Source organism: Hydra vulgaris, chromosome 08 (assembly GCF_038396675.1).
Source record: "Hydra vulgaris chromosome 08, alternate assembly HydraT2T_AEP".
NCBI lineage: Eukaryota > Metazoa > Cnidaria > Hydrozoa > Anthoathecata > Hydridae > Hydra > Hydra vulgaris.
In genome coordinates, this window is record NC_088927.1 from 29,177,501 (window position 1) to 29,202,210 (window position 24,710).

At 27.4% G+C, this 24,710-nt stretch overlaps 2 protein-coding genes across 2 annotated transcripts in view; both read left to right on the plus strand.

Moving 5' to 3' along the window:
• The window catches only part of LOC101237454 (chromosome transmission fidelity protein 18 homolog), an 86,620-nt gene extending 71,486 nt beyond the window's left edge, over window positions 1–15,134 (plus strand). The window contains exons 15-19 of the mRNA XM_065803365.1: window positions 1,739–1,888; window positions 4,478–4,608; window positions 4,692–4,838; window positions 4,960–5,117; window positions 14,835–15,134. Coding sequence (XP_065659437.1) covers window positions 1,739–1,888; window positions 4,478–4,608; window positions 4,692–4,838; window positions 4,960–5,117; window positions 14,835–14,962 — 714 coding nt within the window. The 3' untranslated portion in view covers window positions 14,963–15,134. The remainder of the gene's footprint in view (window positions 1–1,738; window positions 1,889–4,477; window positions 4,609–4,691; window positions 4,839–4,959; window positions 5,118–14,834) is intronic.
• Window positions 15,135–22,810: 7,676 nt separating this feature from the next.
• Window positions 22,811–24,391, plus strand: LOC136083216 (tigger transposable element-derived protein 4-like). Its single transcript, XM_065802621.1, has one exon. It carries the CDS (start codon window positions 22,811–22,813, stop codon window positions 24,389–24,391), a length of 1,581 nt encoding a protein of 526 aa, XP_065658693.1.
• The last annotated feature ends 319 nt before the right edge of the window (window positions 24,392–24,710 follow it).

A 24,710-nucleotide genomic window follows, 5' to 3' on the forward strand; every position in this document is an offset into this window, starting at 1 on the left:
TTACAGACTATGATTTATTCGAGCATGTTTAATTTCAAAGATTTTTAATATATGGCATCATCAAAGAATATTGATAAGAAATCTAGAAATTCTTTAAAAAATTTTTCTTCTTCATAAATTACTAAACTTGCGAAAGTTAGAAAATAAATTACTTTTTTTATTTTATTTTCTAACTTTTGCAAAATTTTCATTAAAAATATAAAAAATATATCTTTACAATCACATCATTTTTTATGCTGAAACTCTTAAGAACGCACTTGATTATTTTATAAAGTCTAAAACTACAAAGTTCGTTTTTTTTTAGTATATGTTTATTTTGTTTTAATCAAAAAAATTCAGCCCAAACTTTTTTTTAAACGCTCTTTAATTTAAACCCAACTTGTCTCTGCGCTTGGGGCTTCCTTTAACCAGCCTGATTACAAATGCAAAAATATTTCATATTTATTGCAGTATAATTGTGTGGTTAGGAAAAGAAAGGAAAAAAGTGTATCATTCGTTTTACTTTTTTAATGATTAAATTTATAATTGAGGTGTTAAAGTTTTCTTTTCAATGAAAGCTGACTTTAAAATGGAAAATTGACTTTAAATTTTTTGCTATTTTCTGCACTATTATCTAATTGTGAAACTCCTACTAATTGATCTGTTGTTGTTTGTTTTTTTTACCTACAATGGTAGTAATTTTCCATCCAAGTCGATAGCTTGAATTTTATTGGGAAATTCCTTTTTGCTATTTCCCAAAAAAATTAAAAACCCCTGTGTTGTTATTCTTACAACTTATTTTGTATTTAGCTTAATTTGGAATGTTTTGTAAAATAAACTAAGTAACACTTGGTTATTTGATGGTAACTTACTACTAAGAATTTGTTCTCATGTAGCCATTTATATAGATTTTGTCATTCTGCCTTAAATTCATTTTCTCTTCAGATTTTGCATTAGATAAAGTCATCACTAAAAAAATCAATATAACTAACTTACAAAGTAAATATTAAATAGTTAGGTTTAGTAACCCTAATGAATAGAAACCAAACTTCAAAATGTATTATTTTAGAGTTTTTTATGTTTTTATGTTTTGAAAAAAAAGTTATTAATAATTAGTAAACTTTTTACCCAAAAAAAAAAAGAGAATAATATTATTTTAAAGAACTGAAAACAGTAAAAAAAAAAATTTTTTGCAATTTCTAAAGAAAACCTTTTCAATAAATTCCAACCTCTGATTAAAAAGTTGTATTATACTATATTTTGTTTTACTAATTGCAACTTTTTTTTTTTTTAATTTATTTGTTTGTGTTGTGTTTTAATAAAAATTGAAATTTTGTTAAAAAAATCTTTGTCATATTTTACTTTTGGTTTTTGATTTTAAATGTTTTTTTTTACTTCTACTTTGTTGTTCAAAATGTTTTGATTTTATTAATTAAAAGTTTCTTGGATGAAGTATTTTCAATTTATAATGAAAAAGCCATGAATTTTTGAAAAAATGAAAGTTTTTCAAGACTTTAATGTCAATAAGGCACAGGTTAGCATTGTTCAATTGAGCTAAAACCTCACAAATCTCTTTTTTATTTTAGTTCAGTGTAACATTTTATGAGATTCAAAAAAAAACCCACCTACAGTGCTGTAAATAAACCAATGTGTGGTTTTTATTTAAATTAAAAGTTACATATCTGTATTTATATAAAACTATTGTTATAGAACGCAAACAATAATAATAACTTATGTTTTAATTTATGTTTTAATTTAGAACTATTTAAAGACTACACACAACCAGCAAACATATCAGATGATGGTCAACGGAATGCTTTTACAAATGAGAAAAGATTGTTCTCTGAATACTGGCATACTTGATTTAATACCTTTCTTATTTTGCTTAACAGTACCTAATTTACGACCGGTATGTTTTCTAAAAACACTTAGATTTCAAATAATGTATTTGTTTAATCAATTTTACCAGATGGTTATCAAACATGCGGTTTAGCATTTAGACAAGTTGCAACAGAGTATTTAACATGTGCTAGTATAGCAGCTTTTAAGATTGTTGTGTGCTCTATGTGTATATATTTATGTATGTATGTTGTGTGTTCTATGTGCATGTATTTATGTATGAATGTATTGATGCATATATGGATTGATGGAAGATATATGCATGCATGGTTTGTGTAGCTTAACATGAAATTAATAATTTTGTGATTGTAATGTCATTTGATATTTTCATATTTTAATAGTATATTATACACATTTAAACTATAAATTATTGTAAATAAGTAAAAATACACAATATATATATATATATATATATATATATACATATATATATACATATATATATATATATATATATATATATATATATATATATATATATATATATATATATATATATATACATATATATATATATATATATATATATATATATATATATATATATATATATATATATATATGTATAAATTATAAATAAGTATAGTTAAAGTAAGCAATAAGTACAAATATTAGAATTGTATAGAACAAATTATAAAAAGAGCAGCTAAAAATAGGCTCTGAAAAAAAATTATTATGTATCAACCAATAAGAAAATGATTATATATTAACCAATTAGTAAATGATTATTTATTAACCAACCAGAAAATGATTATGTATTAACCAATAAGAAAATGTTTATATGCTTGGTATACATTAAATTCATGTGTAATTTAATCATCGTTATCTTTTAAAGAATTTTAAGAGATAAAATTTTGCTATCCACTGTAGTGGAAATTTCTAGGAATTGAAAACCAGTTGTCTTTTAATAGAAGACATCCCAAATAAATCAAGCAAAGTTTTATTAAATCTTCAAAAAGAGTATAGCTATAATAATCTTATAGAGTCTACAACATCTTTTGCAAAGATTCAAAAGTACAACTTTTAATTAAAGACAGTATAGTTAAATGAATGATTGCTGCACATTTAAAGATGCCTAAAACAATAGTTAATGATATCATTTACCACATCAAGTCAACAGATGGCATTGATCTATGAAAATCATTTGAAAAACCAAGAATCAATACTCCATAAACATTCATGATAGATTACTTGTAAAGGGCATTTAGATTTCAAGCTCACAAATTATTACTCAACTGCTTCCTAATAGAAATGTAGATAAGAGTGTCTGCATAGGCACCGTGTAAAGGGCATATAGATTTCAAGCTCACAAATTCTTACTCAAATGCTTCCTAATAGAAACATAGGTAAGAGTATCTGCACAGGCGCTGTACTGGAGCGCCTATGCACTTGGCTGTACTCGATATATATATATATATATATATATATATATATATATATATATATATATATATATATATATATATATATACTATACTGGTATATAGTGTTATTCGACTGTAAAAAGATTAAAAATGACAATTGTACTGTGTTGCATTAAAAATTCCCAAAAAATATTTGTAAATAATTTGCAAAGAACACATGTATTAAATTGTTATAGCATGACATGTTCTCAGATGAAGTACAAGTTTAGCAGTTTGCAGCACATAAGTTCAATATTTTCCGGCCACCAAACTCACGCTTTAATCCCTAATAATTTGCAAATATGATTTAGGGTGCAATCACTGCCAATGTTTGTGCTGGTTTACACCTTTAACTACAAGGTAAGACTGTCAATTTGATTTATTTGGAAATTTTGAAGAACAGTGTTTCTAATTGGTTTTAAATTAGAGCGTTTGATATTTTTCCTGCACTACTGGACAAATTGACACTATGAAAAAATTGTCAAAACATGACTCAAAGAAAATGCTGGTAATGTATAAATTATGCCCAATGGCGATTTCACCTGATTTAAACCCCATCAAAAACTCTTAGGTAAAAATGAAAGCAGAAGTTTCTTTGCAGAATACAACTTGACTAGTACATCTCTGGAAAGAAATCCATTAAGAATGTGTGGTGTCATAAAATAATGTCGTAGTATTGTGATTCTCTTGTTGTTTGCAATGTTTTAAGGAAAAAAAGCTATCCTTATAGTTTGAGGGCTCAAACAAAATAATCAAGTCTAATATTCAATAACAGTCCAATAGTTGAGGGCCCCATAAAATATGTCTTGTACAGTGACTTCTTTATTCATTTAAGTTCATGTATGTTGTTTTTAGTAATAAATGCATGTACTATATAACACAAAAACAGTTTTTCACTATATATTTTGGGTAATTAGATCTTTTTTTCCATAACTGTGTATGCACTTATCAGTGAATTATGTATAGTTATGCAAAAAAAAAGGTCTTAAAGTGTAATTTTTTAGTTCAACAGACAAATATCTTAACGGCACCAAATTTTACTGGCAAAAGCATGCAAGTGCAAATTTTTGGTTCCTCTAATTATATGCATAAGAATAAATTAAAATTAGTAATTTATTTGTAATTTTATGGTTTTATTACTTGAAAATTGTTTTTATATAAAATAACAAAATAATTGTTTTTGTTGACTTTTAAAGGTTAATACCCAATTGTACAGTGAAAGTGAGAAGGAAATGTTACGGAATTTGATTAACATTATGATCTCCTACAATCTGACTTATCATCAAGAAAGAAATTTTGAAGGAGTGTACACTTATCAGTTAGAACCGTGCGTATTTGATTTTGTACTTGATAAGTTCTTGAAATAAATTTTTTTTTTTAATATAATCTTTTTCAACATCAATACTCTAGAAACATTGAAGAATTAACAACTTTTTCGGGTTTGCCACAGCATCGCCATCTTCCATATGCTACAAAACAGTTAATTGCTAGAGAGATAGAAATGGAAAAAATGAGAAGAGCCGAGTGTCTTACAAAACCACAAGGTTCTATAAATCAGTATGTGTTTCAAAAACAAATTGTTAATTTCTAAATACCTTTTTTCAAATTTCAACTTGTTCTTTTTTTTTTTTAAACTAACAAAATTGAAAGAGATATATATTACCATTCTATTTTCTAGAGTTCAAGCCAATTGTACAAATTTAAAATCCCTCTCAGATGTAAAAGCTTCTAAGATTAAAGTTGTGAAACAACAAACATCAAATACACGAACACAATTAGACTTTTTTGGACGAACTTTTGTTGCAAATAGTAATGTAGAAAGCAATGATAATAAAGGTAAAATCATGATTTTACATATATATTTATACACACACACATATACACACACCTATACACACACTTGTATGATAATAATATAGATGATTTTTTCAGTAGATAATACTCAATACAAAAGTATAGCAATTATATATTAAAAGAGTTATTAAATAATTACAGTGAAATTTTAAACATGACAGAGTTTCACGCTTTATGCAAACATCAGATGTATCATACTTCTGAGTGTTTTTTTTTAGTTTGTTTAAATCTCAAAAACTACCAAGAGTTGATTTCATAGATCCAGGGGGGAATAAAATGAAAGATTTTTGTTTGTTTTTTTTTACTTGTAATTTGAGCCGAAATATATTGTAATGTTTTTTTCTGAAAATTTTTTTGTATTTTGTGTTTTGATTTGAAAAAATTACAATATTTGATAATATTTTCATGTTAATGGATTAAAAAAAAAATTCAGTTATTATTATTAGAGATGTCACGAATAGTGATTTTGTCGAATACAGAATACCAAATAATCAACTAGGCGCTCAACCAAACAGTCGTGGACAGGAAAGGCATGTGATTGCACACGAATCTTGACCACGTTAAATATTGGATATACTTTTTTAATGCAAAAAATGGTACAAAATCACATTGTTAACCCCCAGGTAGCAATATCTCAATTTTGGCCAATATTGGAGATACTACTTTATTGCTTAGCACGTTACTATGGTCCTGTCAAGTTATAATTTTTTATAGGCTGTTGACATGTTGACCATGTATATAACTTCTTTATTTTTAAAGCTTGACCATGGCTCTTTAGATAATAAAAAACACGCTGGAAAAAAAAAAAAGTTATAAACAAGCTAAACTATAAAAAAAAGAAAGAAATCTTACCAAATGAGAAATAAATAAAAAACTATAGCTTAAAAAAAAAATCAAATTATATAAAACTGAAAAACCAAAATTCTAATAGAAAATTATTTTTAATTATGTTTATAATTACGTTAGTTAAGGTTAACTAAATTATGGTAATGCTGAATAACTATAAAACTATGGTCTTTTCTAGTGTTTTTATAATATTATGTAAACTCTTTTAAATAAAATAAAACTTACTTAAATAAAACTAATGACCATTTAATAAAAAACAAGCTTTGTTTAAATTATCAAAAAGTATTATATGATAGCAAGTAAATTATAATAAATAGCATTCTATATGTGAGCACCTTATTTGCACAAATAATTAGCCTAAAGTAAAAATATAAAAATTTAAATATTTTAATTTACACACACACACACACACACACACACACACACACACACACACACACACACACACACACACACACACACACTACATGTTATATGATATATAATGCAAGCACTGAGGTAGGTGTGAGTTTCCGGTTCCAATATTTTTATGAATTTTTATTTAGAAAGTTTTTTAATTTCAAATTAGTATTATTTATTTAAACTATTGCATTGTAACATCACAACAGCTTTATAGTAGTGAAGAAAGCAGCAGTTACAATGATTTCAGTTTTATATATATATATATATATATATATATATATATATATATATATATATTATATATATATATATATTGATAAATGTTGTATACTGCTGGAAATACAACTCTCGTCTGTTTAAGAGTGATCAATATCTTTTTCAAAAAAATAGATTAAATAACATTAAATATTTTAAATGAAAATATACAACTTTATAATGGAATTTGAAGTTTCATGCCATTCAGCTATCATCAGCCATATTATTCAAATATAAAATAAAAACCGTTATAAAAAATACAAGTTTAGCATTGCAACGGCATCTGACGTCAAGTATACATGATCCGATATTTGCTAATCGCCGGAATCAAAGTTAGAAAGTAAAAATTTTTTCCTATGCCTACAAGCAGAAACCAATTCACTTTTTTTATTAAGTAGTAAACGACTATCAAAAGTCATAATAAAATATTTTTCACTGATGCAAAGGTTAGACTTTTTTGTAGATGGATCATAAGGCATCTTTTAATTATGTTCCACTCAATTATATGCATGTTACCTGCGTTTTTATGTTTCCAGATTTCCTTGGAAAGTTCTGTATCATTTCTATACCTGGTTGCATTAAATAATTTAAGGTGGTTTACAAATCTGAGCTTGAATGCGTTTTCACTAATACCGATGTAAGATTTTTCCGTAAGACTGGGATTAGGTGATGCTAAAGTGGCTTTATATACAACGTTTTTTGATAGACATTTGTTATTTAACGGGCATGCAGTTTTCTTAATGCAGTTGCAATTTATTTCATTAGCGGTGAGTTTGTTGCACAAAATTTGTTGATTGTGTGAATTAATAATTGATTGAATATTTGGCATGCAGTTGTAACTATTTATTGTGTTTCTGTTAAAGAATTTTTGGAGCTTATGATGTAATGGAAAATGCAAGTCAGTTAAGTTTAAGAAAAGGTGTCCAATTTTTGTTACCACATTTATACTGAAAGAAGGGTTAAACCATATTATATTTCTTTTTTGTTTATTAGTATTAGAAGGATTTAGATTTGAATGATATTGGAGATTGGTGTGAAATCCAGACTATTTTAATGCGCCTTTATAAATAGGAGCAGACTTTTGGAAAATTTTTTCGCTTGAAGAATTGGAAGATAATCTATGTTCAATTGAGGTTGGTAATTGTTTTAAAATGCTTGGTGGATGGTTGGAACTAGCATGGATATAATTTAGCATACTATCAGGTTTGTGGTAAGGTTGAAAAGTGCAGTTATTAAGATCAAATGTAACATCAAGGTAGTTAACAATTTTCATATTAGATTGAATGGAAATACAGAGGTTGTATTGTTTAAATATTTGAGTAAAATGCTTCTTAATTTTTTCCATTTTTGGACCGCTTGCATTTTTAAACACGGCTAGGCCGTTGTCTCTATATAATCCAAAATCAGAATCTGGAAAAGAAGAAAAATACCAACTAACTCGCACACTTCCGCTCCATCAAATGCACCCACGGTAACATCAAACAAACCGCTCGATTTTTTAATCCAAACTTGATCATTGGTAAATAATAAAGACTTACGCACGTGGAGAATTAAAGATTTATGATCAGCATCAATGGAAACGTAATGTTCTGCAAAGTTTATGGAGTCGATAAGTAGCTTTTCATTAATAGAAGGGTAAAAGTCAACGATGTCGAAAATAAGGAATTTATTAAAATGTTTGTCATTGATGTTTTTAAACCAATTTATTACATTTTGTGTACTATTCCACTGGTTTAATTGCAAAATATTTCTTAGGTTGGTGATGACATCTGATAAAATATGCTTACTTATTCCACCAACTTCATTCTTAGCTGGGTTAATTAGACGAACAGTAGGATTATTTAAAAAATTTAGTTTATGGTCTTTTAATGTAATGAAACAATTGGAACTTTTTATATTAATTTTGTTGAAAACAACATGATTCTTTAGAATAGTTTTTCCTTCTTTATTAATGTGATTTTTTATAATAAGGTTGGTTTTTTTATAGTTAGATGTAGTAGTGTTCATTAACAACTTATTGTATTCGTCTTTTGATAATTTAAACAAATTTGATGTTTCATCTGCGTAAGTGTAAGTATACGTTGATTTTCGAATAGAAGAAATGTCTTTTTTAAATTTATTTTGCAAAGCGCATTGAACCTTCCTAAACTGTATGTTTTTAATTAATTTGAATAAATAGCATTCAAACGCACGCTTATCTTTAATCTGTTGTGGACAATGTGGTGTGTTAATACCATAAGAATTAAATGTGGTATAATTATTACTATTACTATTAATATCATTCATACCGTTAGACTGGTGATTCATGAAGATGAATCACCAGTCTTGAATGTGGTCAAGTTGTCGTTAATAAAGTTGTGTGTGGTCGGGAATTGATTGCACGCTTTTTCTGTCCACGACTGTTGGTTGAAGCACTAAATATTAGGCTTGCCAAATATTATGCGATACTCAGTTAATTTTGAAGTTTCTGACCTGCTTCATTGAAATGCACATGTTAGCTACGCAGTAAGCATTTTTTTATTTGTGACTAGACTGTGTTACAGCTCGCATTATTTGTTGACTGTTACATCAAGTTGTTTTAAAATGTATAAAAGTACTATACTTTTCAAACCATTCAAAAAGATTACAAAAATAACCAGCTCAGGTATATATTGCTTTTTGAGGTAATTTCAAAAGTTGCTATAGATAGATAGAGCACAAAGAAGTTCAAACTTATTTAAAATGATATCTTAAATACAACTTGAGCTCAAAGCATGGTTTAACTTTAACAGAAATGTCAATCATAGGTTGTTTTTTTTTATTGGTGCATGTTTCAAAACTAATTTCATGGAATTAGTTAATACACAATGAGTAAAAAAAATTAAATGCTCGAAGAAAGATTGTAATAAAAAATGTAAATAAAAATAATCAAACAAATCTCTACAAAAAAAATGTGGAATGAATGAAATGAGTGAATGAAAATGAACAACTTGATAATGTGGAAAAGAAAATTCCAATTGCAAATGAAGTTTTTATATGAAACTGTTTGCCTAAATTGACAACAAACTCTTATAAGTTGTGGTCATTGAACGCAAAACATTATTCTAACTTGCTAAAATTTTCTTATTATTTGCCAGTGGGAGTGTAAATAATGAATGGCTATTTTTGAAAGTGTGTATGATTTATGAGGAATTTAAAATACATGGAGAAATATCATCTGTTGTAACCATAAAAGCTACCAGCAAAAATATCTATGGAAATTTCAGCAGTGAAAATTTCTCTTTCATGCTTCTCACTTGGATTAAACTAAGAATTCCACGAGAAGTTCACACTGGTATCTTTATTAATCTCAACATTAGATGAGTCATGTCTAGATCTTTAGATTCTTTTTTCAACTGCAGCTTTCTCTTTCTGCTATTCTCTGTTGTCTAAGAATGATAAAAAAATTACCATTTATTAATTTATTTATACAAGAAATGGGAGTAATGAGGGAAAATTATTATTTTTGTTTGAGCTATTTTTATTTTAAATCTTTTTTGGCATGTAAGCAGTAAGTTGTTTAGTAAGTCTTGCAATTTTTGTTTTGTTTTAATAGAAACCTAATTTTATTCCGTACTTCTTTTCTTTTGATCCCAAATCTTTTTTTTCTTCCTTTTTAGTGTTTTTGGAGGACCTTTGGTTATTTATGTACTTGTATTATAATATATTGTAGTTTATTCAATTAAAAAAACAAAAACAAAAAATATTTTTAGAAAGAAGCAATAATGTGCATTTTTACTCAAATATATAGATAAAAAGAAACATCCCAGAAAAAAAGTTTCAAATATTTTATTATTTAACTTTTTCCTTGGATCTGTGCTTTTTATGACAACTTTTGAGATTTTTTTTTTTAATGCTTATGTATTAAGGATGGCTTATTAAATTTGCTCAACTCAAATTTTTGTATGATTTTTGTATGACTCAAAATTTTTAATCAGCAGTAATCCAAAAATTTGTATACTTGGCTATATTTCTGATGATGTTTAATCAAGTTTGTATACTTGGCTATATTTCTAATGTTGTTTAATCAAGTAATTCAAACTGTCAAACTGAAAAGTCCTCAAACCTTTAAGGCTTGGAGTATAATTAGATATCATAATTATAACCAAATGTTTCAAATTAATGGTTATTGTAAATTAAGATTATTTAAAAATTGTAAAGAATTTAACACATGTTGAATAAAATTCTACACAATTTTTTTTTTATAAATACTTTATTTCAAAAAGAAAAATTATAACAAAAGCTATAAGTCAACTAACTTTGTTACAGCATATCTCAGTCATATTTTTGTGTTGTTGAAGATTTTTGTGCCGTTTTGGTATTTATCTTTATATTTATTTTTATATTTATTTATTTTATTACTTTGATTTTTATTTTTCTTAGGCTTCGGGTAGTAGTAGCTTTTGTAATCAACAATAAAATTTTTGTGCTTTTGCAATAAACACTTTTATTTTTATTTTATTTTTTATTTATAGGTGCAATAACTTGCTGTACGTGCATTCTGCTTAGTGTTTTTCTTCATTTATAGCTTTAATTTTTTTTAAATGACCAAGGAAAAATGTTTAAAAATATATAAAATATACATATTTGTGTATGCATAATTATTTATAAATGCAAAATATGTCTCCTAGCAACAAACTAAGCAATTATGCAAAGCATGGCTGATTGCACATTAAAGATTTTGATATTGACTATCTGCTGAAAAACTATATGCCGACAAATATCTGCTCTATATACATTAAAATCATGTGGAATTCAATCATTATTATCTTAGTATAAAGTATGGCTACAACTCGCTTGCTACAACATCACATGCTACAACATCACTTGCTACAACATCACTTGCTACAGCATCACATGCTACAACATTACTTGATACAACATCACTTGCTACAACATCACTTCTTACAACATCACTTCTTACAACATTACTTGTTACAACATCACTTGCTACAACATCACTTGCTAAACATGCACATTTGAGTGTCATACTTTTTAATGTGCACAGTTAAGTGTGTTATACTTTTTAACGTGCACAGTTAAGCATGTCATACTTTTTAAAAATTTTGCTTAGCATAATTTAAAAAAAGAATGAAATACTACATCAAAAGTTGAGAATCATTATTTCATTATAATCATAATCAGAATCGTTATCAATAATCAACTCAGAGAAGGCTGACGAAGCACTATGTGAGAAGGCATACCAAACACTATGTCATAATCAGACATATTAACCCACAAGTCTTGTTTTAAAAAGGTCTAATTTTAAAATTAAAGTCCAGTTTGAGGGTGAATTTATGACACAGTGGATGTTGAATAGGGTGACCCCTTAATGCATTATATATAATAAAATATCACTAGATTTAAAAAAATTTTTAATAAAAAATAATTTTAGGGGTTACCATTAAACTAACTAAACATTTGGGTTTGTAAAAGTTTTCGTTGAAAAATTTTTCTGTAATAAAATCTAAATAATAATTTTTTTATTAAATTTTTGAAGTTTAAAAAATAGTTTTTTAAAAAATTTTAATACAAGGCAAATTTGTGAAAACATTATGATGGCTTTGTGGCCATGCGATTCACTTAATTTAAACCCCATCAGAAAACTGTTGGATCAAATTGAAAGTAGAAGAATCTGCCGTCAAGAATAGACGTTTTTATAAAATTTAATGACCCATACAAAACATTTTTTTACACTGTGACTTCTTTATTCTTTTATGTTAACGAATGTTGTATGAATGTCTTGTATGTTTATGTATGTTGTTATTTTGAATTAAGGCAATTTCTAGTAATAAATACGTGTAACAGGGGCGGGTTTTATAATTCAATTAAGAGGGTTTTATCATTCAATTGAAAGTTTTATTTAATTAAGAGGGTTATTTATTACAAATATTGAAATATTTATTACAATTAAAAGGGTTTTATCATTTATTATAGTGTTTTATCATTCAATTAAGAGGGCTGTTTTTTTAACTTCATCGTAAACAACAAAAAAATCTTTACATGTTTACAAAAAAGAAAAAAAAAACAGCCCTCTTAATTGAATGATAAAACACTATAATAAATGATAAAACCCTTTTAATTATAATAAATATTTCAATATTTGTAATAAATAACCCTCTTAATTAAATAAAACTTTCAATTGAATGATAAAACCCTCTTAATTGAATGATAAAAAAATTGAATGAAAAAATAGCCCTCTTAATTGAATGATAAAACCCGCCCCTGTTACACGTATTTATTACTAGAAATTGCCTTAATTCAAAATAACATGTATGCCAGCATCTAAATAAATAGCAAACAAATATGTTTATATCTATATATACCAGTATAATGTATGTATAAACGTGGCTCTTACCTAACCCCTTGGCTCCAAGCAGTTATGAAAGTTTTTCTCGTCAATTTTATGTCAAGCCTCATTCCACTTTTATCACCTTCTTTTGCAGTTGTTATATTAGTCATTTTTTTCATATTTTTTACAATGACATCTCTTAATCTCTCTTTAGAATCTCTTGATCTCTCTTAAGAAATAATGTTATTTTTTTCTTGTAAGAGGTCAATGTAAAAAGGTCCTGTCTGATGGTAAGCTGCATTATTCTTAGTTAACTTAATCTTGTATCTTATATAAGATGTTAGATTCTAGAGGCTTAAGGAAAATTTTCAACAGTGTCATTAACTAAAGTAAGTCTAACATTCCCTCTAAATCATTGGTCTGATCTTATTACCTCTCCTTAGGATAAGACAGAACTATTTAAGTCTAATTCCACCATTGAATCTAATGGCCTTACTCTTCCTGCCAATCTAGTTAAACAGGTAAAAACATTGATAGATATCCAAATCACTAGGCTTTTCGCTGCTTTCGTTCTTAATTAAATTTTTTATGTTTTGTGGTTCAGACATTTCCATCATAGTCTTACAAAATTTTTGCTCTTTGGTTTATGCTAAATAAGTGTTTAATATTCCAATTTTTAAATCTTTAGAAAGCACTCAGCACTGTGGATTTTAAATCCAACAAATCTTAGTTTTATTTATTAACAACTATCGCAATATTCAATAATATAACATTTCTATATTGGATATAACAAACCTTTCCTTCCTTTATATTCCTATATTGGATATAATAAATCTTTCATTTTCAGACAAGGTCTAAAAGTACATTGTAAATGCTTTATCTGCAAAGCTTGAGCAACTCTTCCATCATCGCAAGGTTGCATCTCTTTTTTCTGCAATTACTATCATTGTCGTTGTTCAAACAAGCTATCATCTCTAGTTCTATCAACCAAAACTCTTTCTTGCTTGATTTGTCATTTAGCAAAGTCTTATCCTTTTACTGTACTTGTCTCTTCATACCATAGAAATTTTTATTCATCTGGTTTTTTTTCTCACACATCAACAAAATCTCTAAACTCTAAACCAACTTAATGTTTTCCTGACTAGTACAACCTTTGTATGCAATCTACATCTTTTTTAATGTCTTCAGTTTACTTTTCTTTGCTCTTTAACCCTTTTTTTTCTAGTAACTTGTAACTTAATGTTTGGTTGCAGCCTTGTTGGAAGTAAATTAGTTTTAAATGCGTAATGATTTAAAAATTTCTTCTAAAAATGCAGGAAACCTTCATGAATATATAATTACCCTTTGTCACAAACGGACACTGTGTCTCTTACCTAACCATATACCTAGCAGGTATGAAAGCTTAAGCGGACTCTGAAGAGACACTGTAACTAAAACTAAGTTCTGCACTATCGTACAAAGTTTATTAGTATATATTAGTATTTGTCTTATAAAATTATATATCCCAAAAAGACCAAAGGGGGGGGGGGGGGAACTACTGCTTCCTTTTTCACCACCACAATCTCCCACACCCCATCCTCCACCCCTGCTCTATACTGTAAAATAACGTTTTTATTAATATTGGGTGTTCAGCTCTTTTTTTCAGTTGTAGATTATATCTTTTGAAATTCTGATGATTTTAAATTTAGTTTGTAATTGTTAAACATCTCGAATGCTCAAAATCTTTTCAGACTCCGACGCCGATATATATTCTGGCAATCCCTAATTAAATTTGAAAATTAGTCTAGTTCAAACTCCTAAATAATATATACCCAAATACTTTATTATAATCATAATTGCTTTGATATGTACACAAGTAATCAACTTAGTTAACTCTGTTTTTTTAGAGGAGACTTTATCAAACATTGAACAGAAGCAAAAGACGTGTTTGTTGAATAATACCGTATTTTATCGTTTCAATGAAGGGTTTACGAATGCTGTACGACGAACGGTGAAAACTCATGAGTTTTTGTAGTATAAGCTAAAACTGCTAACTGAAAAGACAATTAAAAATCATTTATTTATATTTTAGTAGAAACAAAATTTAAGCTGACTTAAGTTCGGTTGATTTTTTCTTTCTGATTATGGTGTGTACATCAATTAAAGTGCAAAGAATAAAAAAATTTTATTTTAGAGTGCACATAAAAGTTTTATACGATTTTCTATTTTTCTTACTTATTTTAATGTCAAGTTTTATCATCTAGATAGTGCGCTTGTTGTAATTGACAAAGAAGTATTGCATTGACCTATCATTGAAAAGGCTAGCAATCTAGCTTTATCTACGTAGTAAACTACGCCCATGTCAGATTTTTGATTTCTAAGCAAGAAGCAACCATCAAAATTAAAATGAGTTAATTTTGAAGCTGCTCAATTCCTTTTGTCTTACTTCTTAATCCTCTAGTACAGTGGCGTAGTAAGGGTGGGGTGGTGGCAGCCATCCGTCCCGGGCGGCACTAATTTAGGGGCAGCAAATTTTTTTTTTTAAATCTAAAAATTATCTGTTTTGCATCTGCGTCCAAATACCATAACACTGTACTTGACTTACTAGTTATGTGGAACAAGTTGAAAATTTGGTTGACTTACTGGTGTTTTGATGTGCGATATGAAAATCAATGGAAAATCAAAATTTGTTGCATGTATAAACTATTCATTAAATTTAGCAGGTGTGTATGGAGCATTAACTGCTGCAAATACTGTTACATTTTTTGTAACTAAGGAGCTATTATTTTCATTTTTTTCTTCCTTTATTCATGCTGGTATGTTTTGACTTTCGTCACTGGTCAAAGTGTCAAGCACATAATGAAAACACGATGGAGCGCAAGGGGAGATGCAGTTAGTGTTGTAAAAATTAACAAAAATCTTAAAAATTGTGGACCAATTAACTTGTAAAGAGGGAAAACAGATGTACTAAATCAAATGCTTGGGTACTGTTAGTTGCATTGCAATCATTTTTGTTTTTGCGCTTTCTCGGATTGTGCGACAGTCGGTCGATAAATAAATGATACAAACAAAAGGATTGAACAAACAACAATGTGATATCGGTAAGGGTACAAACAAAATGACTGAACAAACAACAATACGACATCGGTTAGAAAGGAGGCGTAAACTTCCAATTAAATGATCGTCCGCGGTGCTCTTTGATAAGACCGTAAGGACTTCTTAGGGCACCTAAATATATATATTTATATGCATATATATGTGCATATATATATATATGTATATATATATATGTATATATATATATATATGTATATATATATATATATATATATATATATATATATATATATATATATATATATATATCAAACTAGATGCTTTAAAATTATTTTCAACAGATAATAGGTATTAGAAGTTTGATAATCTGGGCGCAATCATGGATTGTTGGTTAAAAAAAATAGCAGGAGAAGAATCGCGTGATACTGCATTGTCAAATGAAAATAAGCTAAAAGAGAAATGATTTTGCCTCAGAGTGGTTCAAGAAATCATAACAAGCTATATACAGTTTATATTCTTCTTATTTATTCTTATTTTTATTTATTTATATACAGTTTATATTCTTCTTATTTATTCTTATTTTTATTTATTTATATACAGTTTCATATTCTTCTTATTTATTCTTATTTTTATTTATTTATATACAGTTTCATATTCTTCTTATTTATTCTTATTTTTATTTATTTATATACAGTTTCATATTCTTCTTATTTATTCTTATTTTTATTTATTTATATACAGTTTCATATTCTTCTTATTTATTCTTATTTTTATTTATTTATATACAGTTTCATATTCTTCTTATTTATTCTTATTTTTATTTATTTATATACAGTTTCATATTCTTCTTATTTATTCTTATTTTTATTTATTTATATACAGTTTCATATTCTTCTTATTTATTCTTATTTTTATTTATTTATATACAGTTTCATATTCTTCTTATTTATTCTTATTTTTATTTATTTATATACAGTTTCATATTCTTCTTATTTATTCTTATTTTTATTTATTTATATACAGTTTCATATTCTTCTTATTTATTCTTATTTTTATTTATTTATATACAGTTTCATATTCTTCTTATTTATTCTTATTTTTATTTATTTATATACAGTTTCATATTCTTCTTATTTATTCTTATTTTTATTTATTTATATACAGTTTCATATTCTTGCTGAAAAATATGTAGCTCTTACTCCATCAAATCTTTTGAATCATAAATACGAGTTTTAATTTCTGAGTAAAAATGATGACATTAATAAAGAAGAGTTCCTCCTTAAAAGTGCAAAAAAAAATTCTGTCGCCACATCACAAGAAAGGTCAAAAACATGGATGGAGGAGGTATACTTGAACTTTTGCAGTTCATTTTAAATTACAGTCTTGAAAACTCAGTTTTTAATATAGTTTTATTGTTTTATATTTATTATTTTTTATATTATTTTATTTATTATATTATTTTATTTATTATATTATTTTATTTATTATTTTATTTATTTATATATTATTTTATTTATTTATATATTATTATATATATATATTTATTATATTATTTTATTTATATATTATTTATATATTATATATTATATATTACTATATATTTATATGTAACATATTTAATATAGTTACAGCTTTTAATCTAGTTATATTGCTGCCTTTTTTTTTCCTACAATTGCCGTAGGTGTGGATATTTGTGAGAAAGGTTATTCAAAACTACAATTGTTAAAAAGATCTACAATGAGTATCCTACGTTCAGGAAACCTAGCCATACTATCTATTGAACAGAACTTGAGTAATGAAATTGACTTTGAAAACCTCGTTAATGACTTTGCTAACATAAAACCAAGAAAAATAAACCTTTATAATGTTGAAACAAAGTTGATTTTTCGCGATTAAAGTTATAAATAATATAAAAAGTTATAAAAATATATGAATAATCTTTCTGATAAATGCCGCTAAAAAAATGCCGTTAAAATAAAAGCCGATTACTTCAAGGCTAAGTTAAGAGCTAAGAGACCGAAGAAAAATGACAAAACCTCTAAAAAAGAAAGTAAAACATTTAAAGAAGGTTTTTAATTTTAAATGTAGTCTAATATCTAATGTTACATATATTTGTAGATTTTTATCATTTAGTTTCAGTTTTTATGCGTTTTCTGACTTTGAGGTTTTTCAATATACTGGCCGAAATTCTATGAGACCCGCTTGAGCGTTTTATCTGAAATTTTCAAAAAATTTTCATTTTAATAAGAGCTGTGTTTTAAGTGGAACAGAATTTTGAAGTACTTAGGTAAAAAACAGTATGACTAAATTAATTTTTCAAAAAATGCTCTTTTTTCTATTGTCAGCGTTAGATCACATGTCTTCAGACTCAGAACTTTTAAAAAACATCTGATCTATTTAAAACACATATAGGCCTATTCTCAATGTGTTTCTAAAATTTCATTTAGCCTTTTTTGTTAGTTTTTGCTAAAACTTGGCCAGCGCAAATCTTATTTTCTGCTTATTTTTGGTGTTTTTTGCGGTTACTGCGGCAAACGTTGACCAAAAAAAAAGTTTTATCTCTCCGTTTGTTTATAAACTCTATGATTTTAATCTACTTAATAACAATTCATTTAAAATCAAGTTTATTTAAAAATTTTTTGCATTTTTAATTTCTAGCACATTTTTTTTCTTGCCTTTTCCTTTGCAAATCGGCCAATCACTTTATCCAAATCATGTTGGGAAGCTATTGCTTCTCAATTGATATAGTGGCCAAAGAGTTAAGACGATATTGTGACGTGCTGCTTCTTAAACATGTTTTTACTACTTTCAGGTTTGAAAAATATTGTTTTAACGTAGCTTTCATCGTTGGTGAATTTAAAGAAATGAGGGATGTTGCAATAATGTCAGAAAAGCTACTTGAGGTTGCGGTGTGAATTAAAAGTTCACCAATTTGGCCAAAAAGGGACCAAGAATCAAAATAGAAATAAATTGATCATTGGTACAACATTGAACAAAATGATCAAAATTTGAGTGAACAAAATGAAATGAACAAAATGATCAAAACAAACGAATTGACCATTTTGTTCGTGATGGCCCAACAGGATGCCCCAGAACTGCGAATCAATCCGGATGGATGAAGGACAGAGTTTTTTGCTGTTCATGAAGGACTTTGTGACTCACGTATGATGCAACCCACAGCGACCAGCTTTATTGCTACTTGACAATCATGAATTGCTCATTAACCTAGAAGCCATTAGACAGATCTGTACAGCTATTAGACAGATCAGTCTACTTTCCTGTTAAAAAATTTTTCATCACTGCATGTGACACATGTATAAATGCAAATAAAGGCAAAATAACGACTATTTATGACATTCCAAGCTGTGTATGTTATGCATATCTCCTAGCAACGGACCATTAACTCTAGGACTATTAACCATTAACTCTATGCATATCTCCTGAGCATATCGGACCATTAACTCTAGGACTTCTCAAAACTCCACCAGTAGATGTAGCAAAAACCCCACAAGAAATTTTTGAAGAATTTGAAAGCGTTCGGCCAATATTGGACGTTTTGACGCCACAAGTTTAAAAAAAAATTGGGCCCAAAAAAGGATGGACTCGCATCTTAACAGATACACCGGCGAAAGACGAGATTGCAAAAAACAAAGTAGCAAAAGAAAAGAAGATACAGACAATAACTGCAAAGAAAGTGCCAGAAAAGAAAATACTTATAAAAATTACACCAAAAAAAGTCTATTCTGTAAAAAGATAAGTTTATTAAAAGGAAATGCGAGACAAAAAAAACCTACAAACCGTAAAAAATCTTCATTAACCAACAATAGCGAGCAAGAAGCAGCATGCATATACTGCCGAAAACTGTTAGGTGAGTCCAATCTGGGAAAAGTGGGTTATGTGCTCTGTGTGTGTGTGTGCGTATATATATATATATATATATATATATATATATATATATATATATATATATATATATATATATATATATATATATATATATATATATATATATATATATATATATATATATCTTTATATATATATATATATTTCTTGTGTTCGTGTGTATGTGACTGAACTCCTCCTAAACGATTGGACCGATTTTGATGAAATTTTTTGTGTGTTTTCAAGGGAATTCGAGAATGGTTTAGATTCACAATTTGGTCCACTGGAAAATGTTTTATATATATATGTTTATATATATATATATATATATATATATATATATATATATATATATATATATATATATATATATATATATATATATATACATATATATATATATATATATATATATATATATATATACATATATATATATATATATATATATATATATATATATATATACATATATATATATATATATATATATATATATATATATATATATATATAAATATATATATATATATATATATATATATATATATATATATATATATATATATATAATATATATATATATATATTTATATATATATATATATATATATATATACAGCGGTGGCCAAAAATTAAAGACCACTCATTTTTTAGTTGGTTTCTTAATCTTTAAATTAAAATTAAGAAGATTCTAATTGACATATTAAATTTTTTTTTTTTTAATATCTTATTAATTAAAACATACGGCTTAAAGTGGTATAATTTTTTTAATCTAATTCTAATTAAATAGCGTTTAATTTATTAAAAAACTGATGAGTACTTATAAATTTTCTTTAAATAAGTTGGACAAAATTTAACGACCACTTTCAAATCTTTAATTTGCACTTATTAAAAATAATAATCCATTATTATTTTTAACTGTCTTAATTGCTTATTACGTTGGCTATAAAATAAAATGTCGAAACCTGAGTTTCGATATCAAATAAACATTTATTTTTTGAATTGCAATAAGGATATAAAAATATTGCAAAAAATGCGTGCAAAGATCAAAGGAAAAGACAGATAGCGGCTCTTGTATTAAAAGAAGAAGGCTATAGCATCAGACAAATAGCAGATAAGCTCGGAAGGTCTCACTCTTGCATTATTAACATAATTCAACGATACAAAGAGACCCGGTCAATTAATGATTGTCATAGGACTGGACGCAATAAAATCTCAAATGACCGTGATGTTCGCTCGTTAGTGAGATTAATGAAAGAAAACAGACAAGCATCATCTACAGACTTGTCTACGAAATGGACACTGTCAAATGGTCTGAAAGCAAGCCCTAGAACTGTGCGAAGGGTCCTCAATAATTTAAATTGTTTATGGCGTGCTGCTGCAAAAAAACCACGCTTAAATAAAAAACAAAAATTTGCCAGGAAAGAGTGGTGCAAACTACATAAAAATTGGTCAACAGATCAGTGGAGCCGTGTGGTCTTTAGTGATGAAATGAACGTTGAGGTAGACAACAGAAAAGGTCGCGTAATGTTGCGTAGACTTCCAAGCGAACGGTTCGATGAATCATGCATTTTGAAACGAACAAAACAAGGCAGTGGTTCAATAGGTATTTGGGCCTGTATGAGTGCCTGTGGAGTTGGCGTTTTTCATTTATTCGATGGTAGACTCAACAAAGAAAGGTACATCGAAATTTTGGAAAACTCGCTTATTCCTAGCATTGATTTATGGCAGTTGCAAGATGGATTTATTTTCCAGCAAGATAATGCGCCGTGTCATAAAGCGCATGTTGCAAGCAATTGGTTCAATTCTAATAAAATTCAAGTTCTTCCATGGCCTGCCAATAGTCCAGACTTGAATCCAATAGAGAATTTATGGTCGTGGCTTGATCACAAGCTTGGTAAAGAACAGCTTTACAATTTGGAAGATTTGAAATTTTCTATCTCTCATCATTTGAAAAATGTGCCTGATGAAGTAATCAAAACTTTAATGAATTCAATGCCAGAACGAGTACAAGAGTGCTTGAAAACAAATGGAGGAACAACACGTTTCTAAATTATTTTTTTATTGCTTTTTGAAATATTTTTGAAACTGGTCTTAAAATTTTGTTCAATTTTTTTTCCCATTTATATTTTTTACTAAACAGTTTTTTAATTTTTTAACATTAGGGGAGATGGGGGCGCATTGATCGCCGGGGCAGTATGATCTTTTAGCTTTTACTCGTTCATTTTTGCCTTACTAGAAGTGAGGTTGCAATTTGATTAACCATTATGCTTCCCTAATTGATTATTCGTAATATTTTTTCATAAGGTTATCAGCGTCAAAAAAAATAAAGAAAATATTGTTTTTCGTCATAAAAAGTGATTTTTTTAAATCGTACTATAATTCAAATATATTTTTATTTAGATGTCTGTATGGGTTAACAACAATTTTATTTTAAATTTGTAAGTGTTAGGTGTATAATATAATATATAATTTTTATTTGGCTGCAATTTATACAGTAGATATTGCTATCAATATGTTACCTATACCTATTGGGGTACATTGATCTTTGACTATGCAGGGCCCCTTGATCGGAGGATTAAAGTGCCCCATAGAAGACGAAGTGCCCCATGTATTTGTTTATAAGCAATACAGTTAAACGAATGGAATTGTATTTATAATTAAAAAAAAAACTATATATAAACAAACAATAGCTTTTAGCATTTCATTTTTTAAATCTACTTATGTTATAAGCTAGTAATAATAATACTATTATTTTATAATATCGAAAGAATAATATTTAACATAATAATTAAAAAATATTTAACATAATATTATTATGTTAAATATTAGCATTTATTAAAAACATATGTTTTTATTGATATATTTTTTTACAGATCTTAAAATGGTTAGAAATAGAATTTAAAAAACAAATAAAGTTGCTATACCAAGTGAAACAATGAAAGTAGCTGTTAATAAAGTTTTAGAAGGAACACAACTGAATGTTGTAGCACGTCAGTTTAACATAGATAGAATAACTTTAAAAAGATATTGTCGTAAAAAGAGGCTTAATCCAAATGAAGCTTTCAAGTCTAACTACAACAATAGACAAGTTTTTACAGCAGAAGATGAAAAAAGTTTATCAAGTTATTTACTAATTGCATCAAAAATGAACTATGGCCTTTCAACTAGGTCAACGCGATTATTGGCATATGAATTTGCTTTAAAAAACAATAAGATATGCCCATCATCATGGATCAAAAATAAAATTGCAGGCGTTGATTGGTTGCAAGGTTTTATGAAAAGACAACCAGAGTTGTCTCTACGAACACCTGAAGCAACGAGCTTCGCTCGATCAACAGCTTTTAACAAACACACTGTAAGAGAGTTTTTTCAAAATCTTAAAACGGTAAGAAATCGATATAAATATAATCCTAACTGTATATATAATGTTGATGAAACTGGTTTAACAACCGTTCAAAAGCCGGTAAAGGTTTTAGCTGGTAGAGGAAGCAAACAAGTTGGAAGAATCACATCTGCAGAACGAGGAACATTGGTAACTGCATGTTGTGCCTCTAATGCTATTGGAAATTCCATTCCTCCATTATTTATTTTTCCTAGGGTAAAGTTTCATGATTACATGATTAAGGAAGGACCTCCTGGATGTGTGGGATTTGCAAATCCTTCTGGTTGGATGAACTCAGAAATTTTCATAGAATGGATTAAACATTTTGTTAAATATTCAAACTGTTCTCAGGAATCTCCAGTTTTGTTACTTCTCGACAGTCATGAAAGTCATATTTCTGTTAAAGGCTTGGAGCTTGCAATTCAACACGGAATTACAATGATAAGTTTTCCTCCCCATTGCAGCCATAAATTGCAGCCATTAGATAGAACTGTTTTTGGACCATTGAAAAGGTTTTACAATTCTGCATGTGATAATTGGATGGTTTCAAACCCAAGACCAATGACCATTTATGAAATTGTTTCAATAGTTCGAGAACCGTATACAAAAGCTTTCTCACCATCTAATATACAGACAGGATTTAGAGTAGCTGGCATTGAGCCATTCAATTCTGAAATTTTCAAAGATGACGAATATTTACCATCATCAGTTACAGATAGAGCTGCTCCAGATACAGTTACTATCACTCCTGTCAACAACATGGAATCTGAAATAATACCAGCACATGTTAATCACATAGAGTCTGAAGTAACTATAGTAAATATTGAAACAAGTATTTTAAACAAAGTGTCAACAAGTGTTGCTTCTATAATCTCACCTGAGGTTTTAAAATCTTACCCAAAAGCATCTGCCAGAAAAAAAAATGTTAAAAGTAGGCAGTTAAAAACAAGGATCTTGACTGATACTCCTGTCAGAAATGAAATTCGTTTGTCAAAAGAAAAGAAAATTTTGAAGCAAACCAAAAATCAACAAAAAGTCTCCACAAAAGATAAGAAAGAAACTAAGAATTACTTGCTTAGGAATAAAAAACAATGTAAACCAAAAGCTGCTTCACAACTTGACTTTCACAAATGATGAAATATTCTTAATCAAAATATTGTACTTTTAACAAGTTTTGTAAACTTAAAAGTTGTATTCTTATTTCAGTCTTTATATTTCAGTTCTTATAAATTTCAAGTTGTTGTAAAGTTTTAAACGTATATAAAGCGGGTAGCTTATAGCTGCTGTGATTTATACATTTTTTAATTAAAAATTAGACTAGTGGGTTTAACTGCTATATTTAAAAAATAATTAAAAAATTTAGATGTATTATATGTTATACAATATTACCCTTTGACTAAATTATTTACAAGATTTAGTTATAGAAGTGTTAAACGTTTAGATAATATTACGC

Bases quoted from the DNA above. Each gene is read 5' to 3' on its own strand.
- LOC136083216 (XM_065802621.1), top strand. From the start codon at position 22,811: ATGAAAGTAGCTGTTAATAAAGTTTTAGAAGGAACACAACTGAATGTT.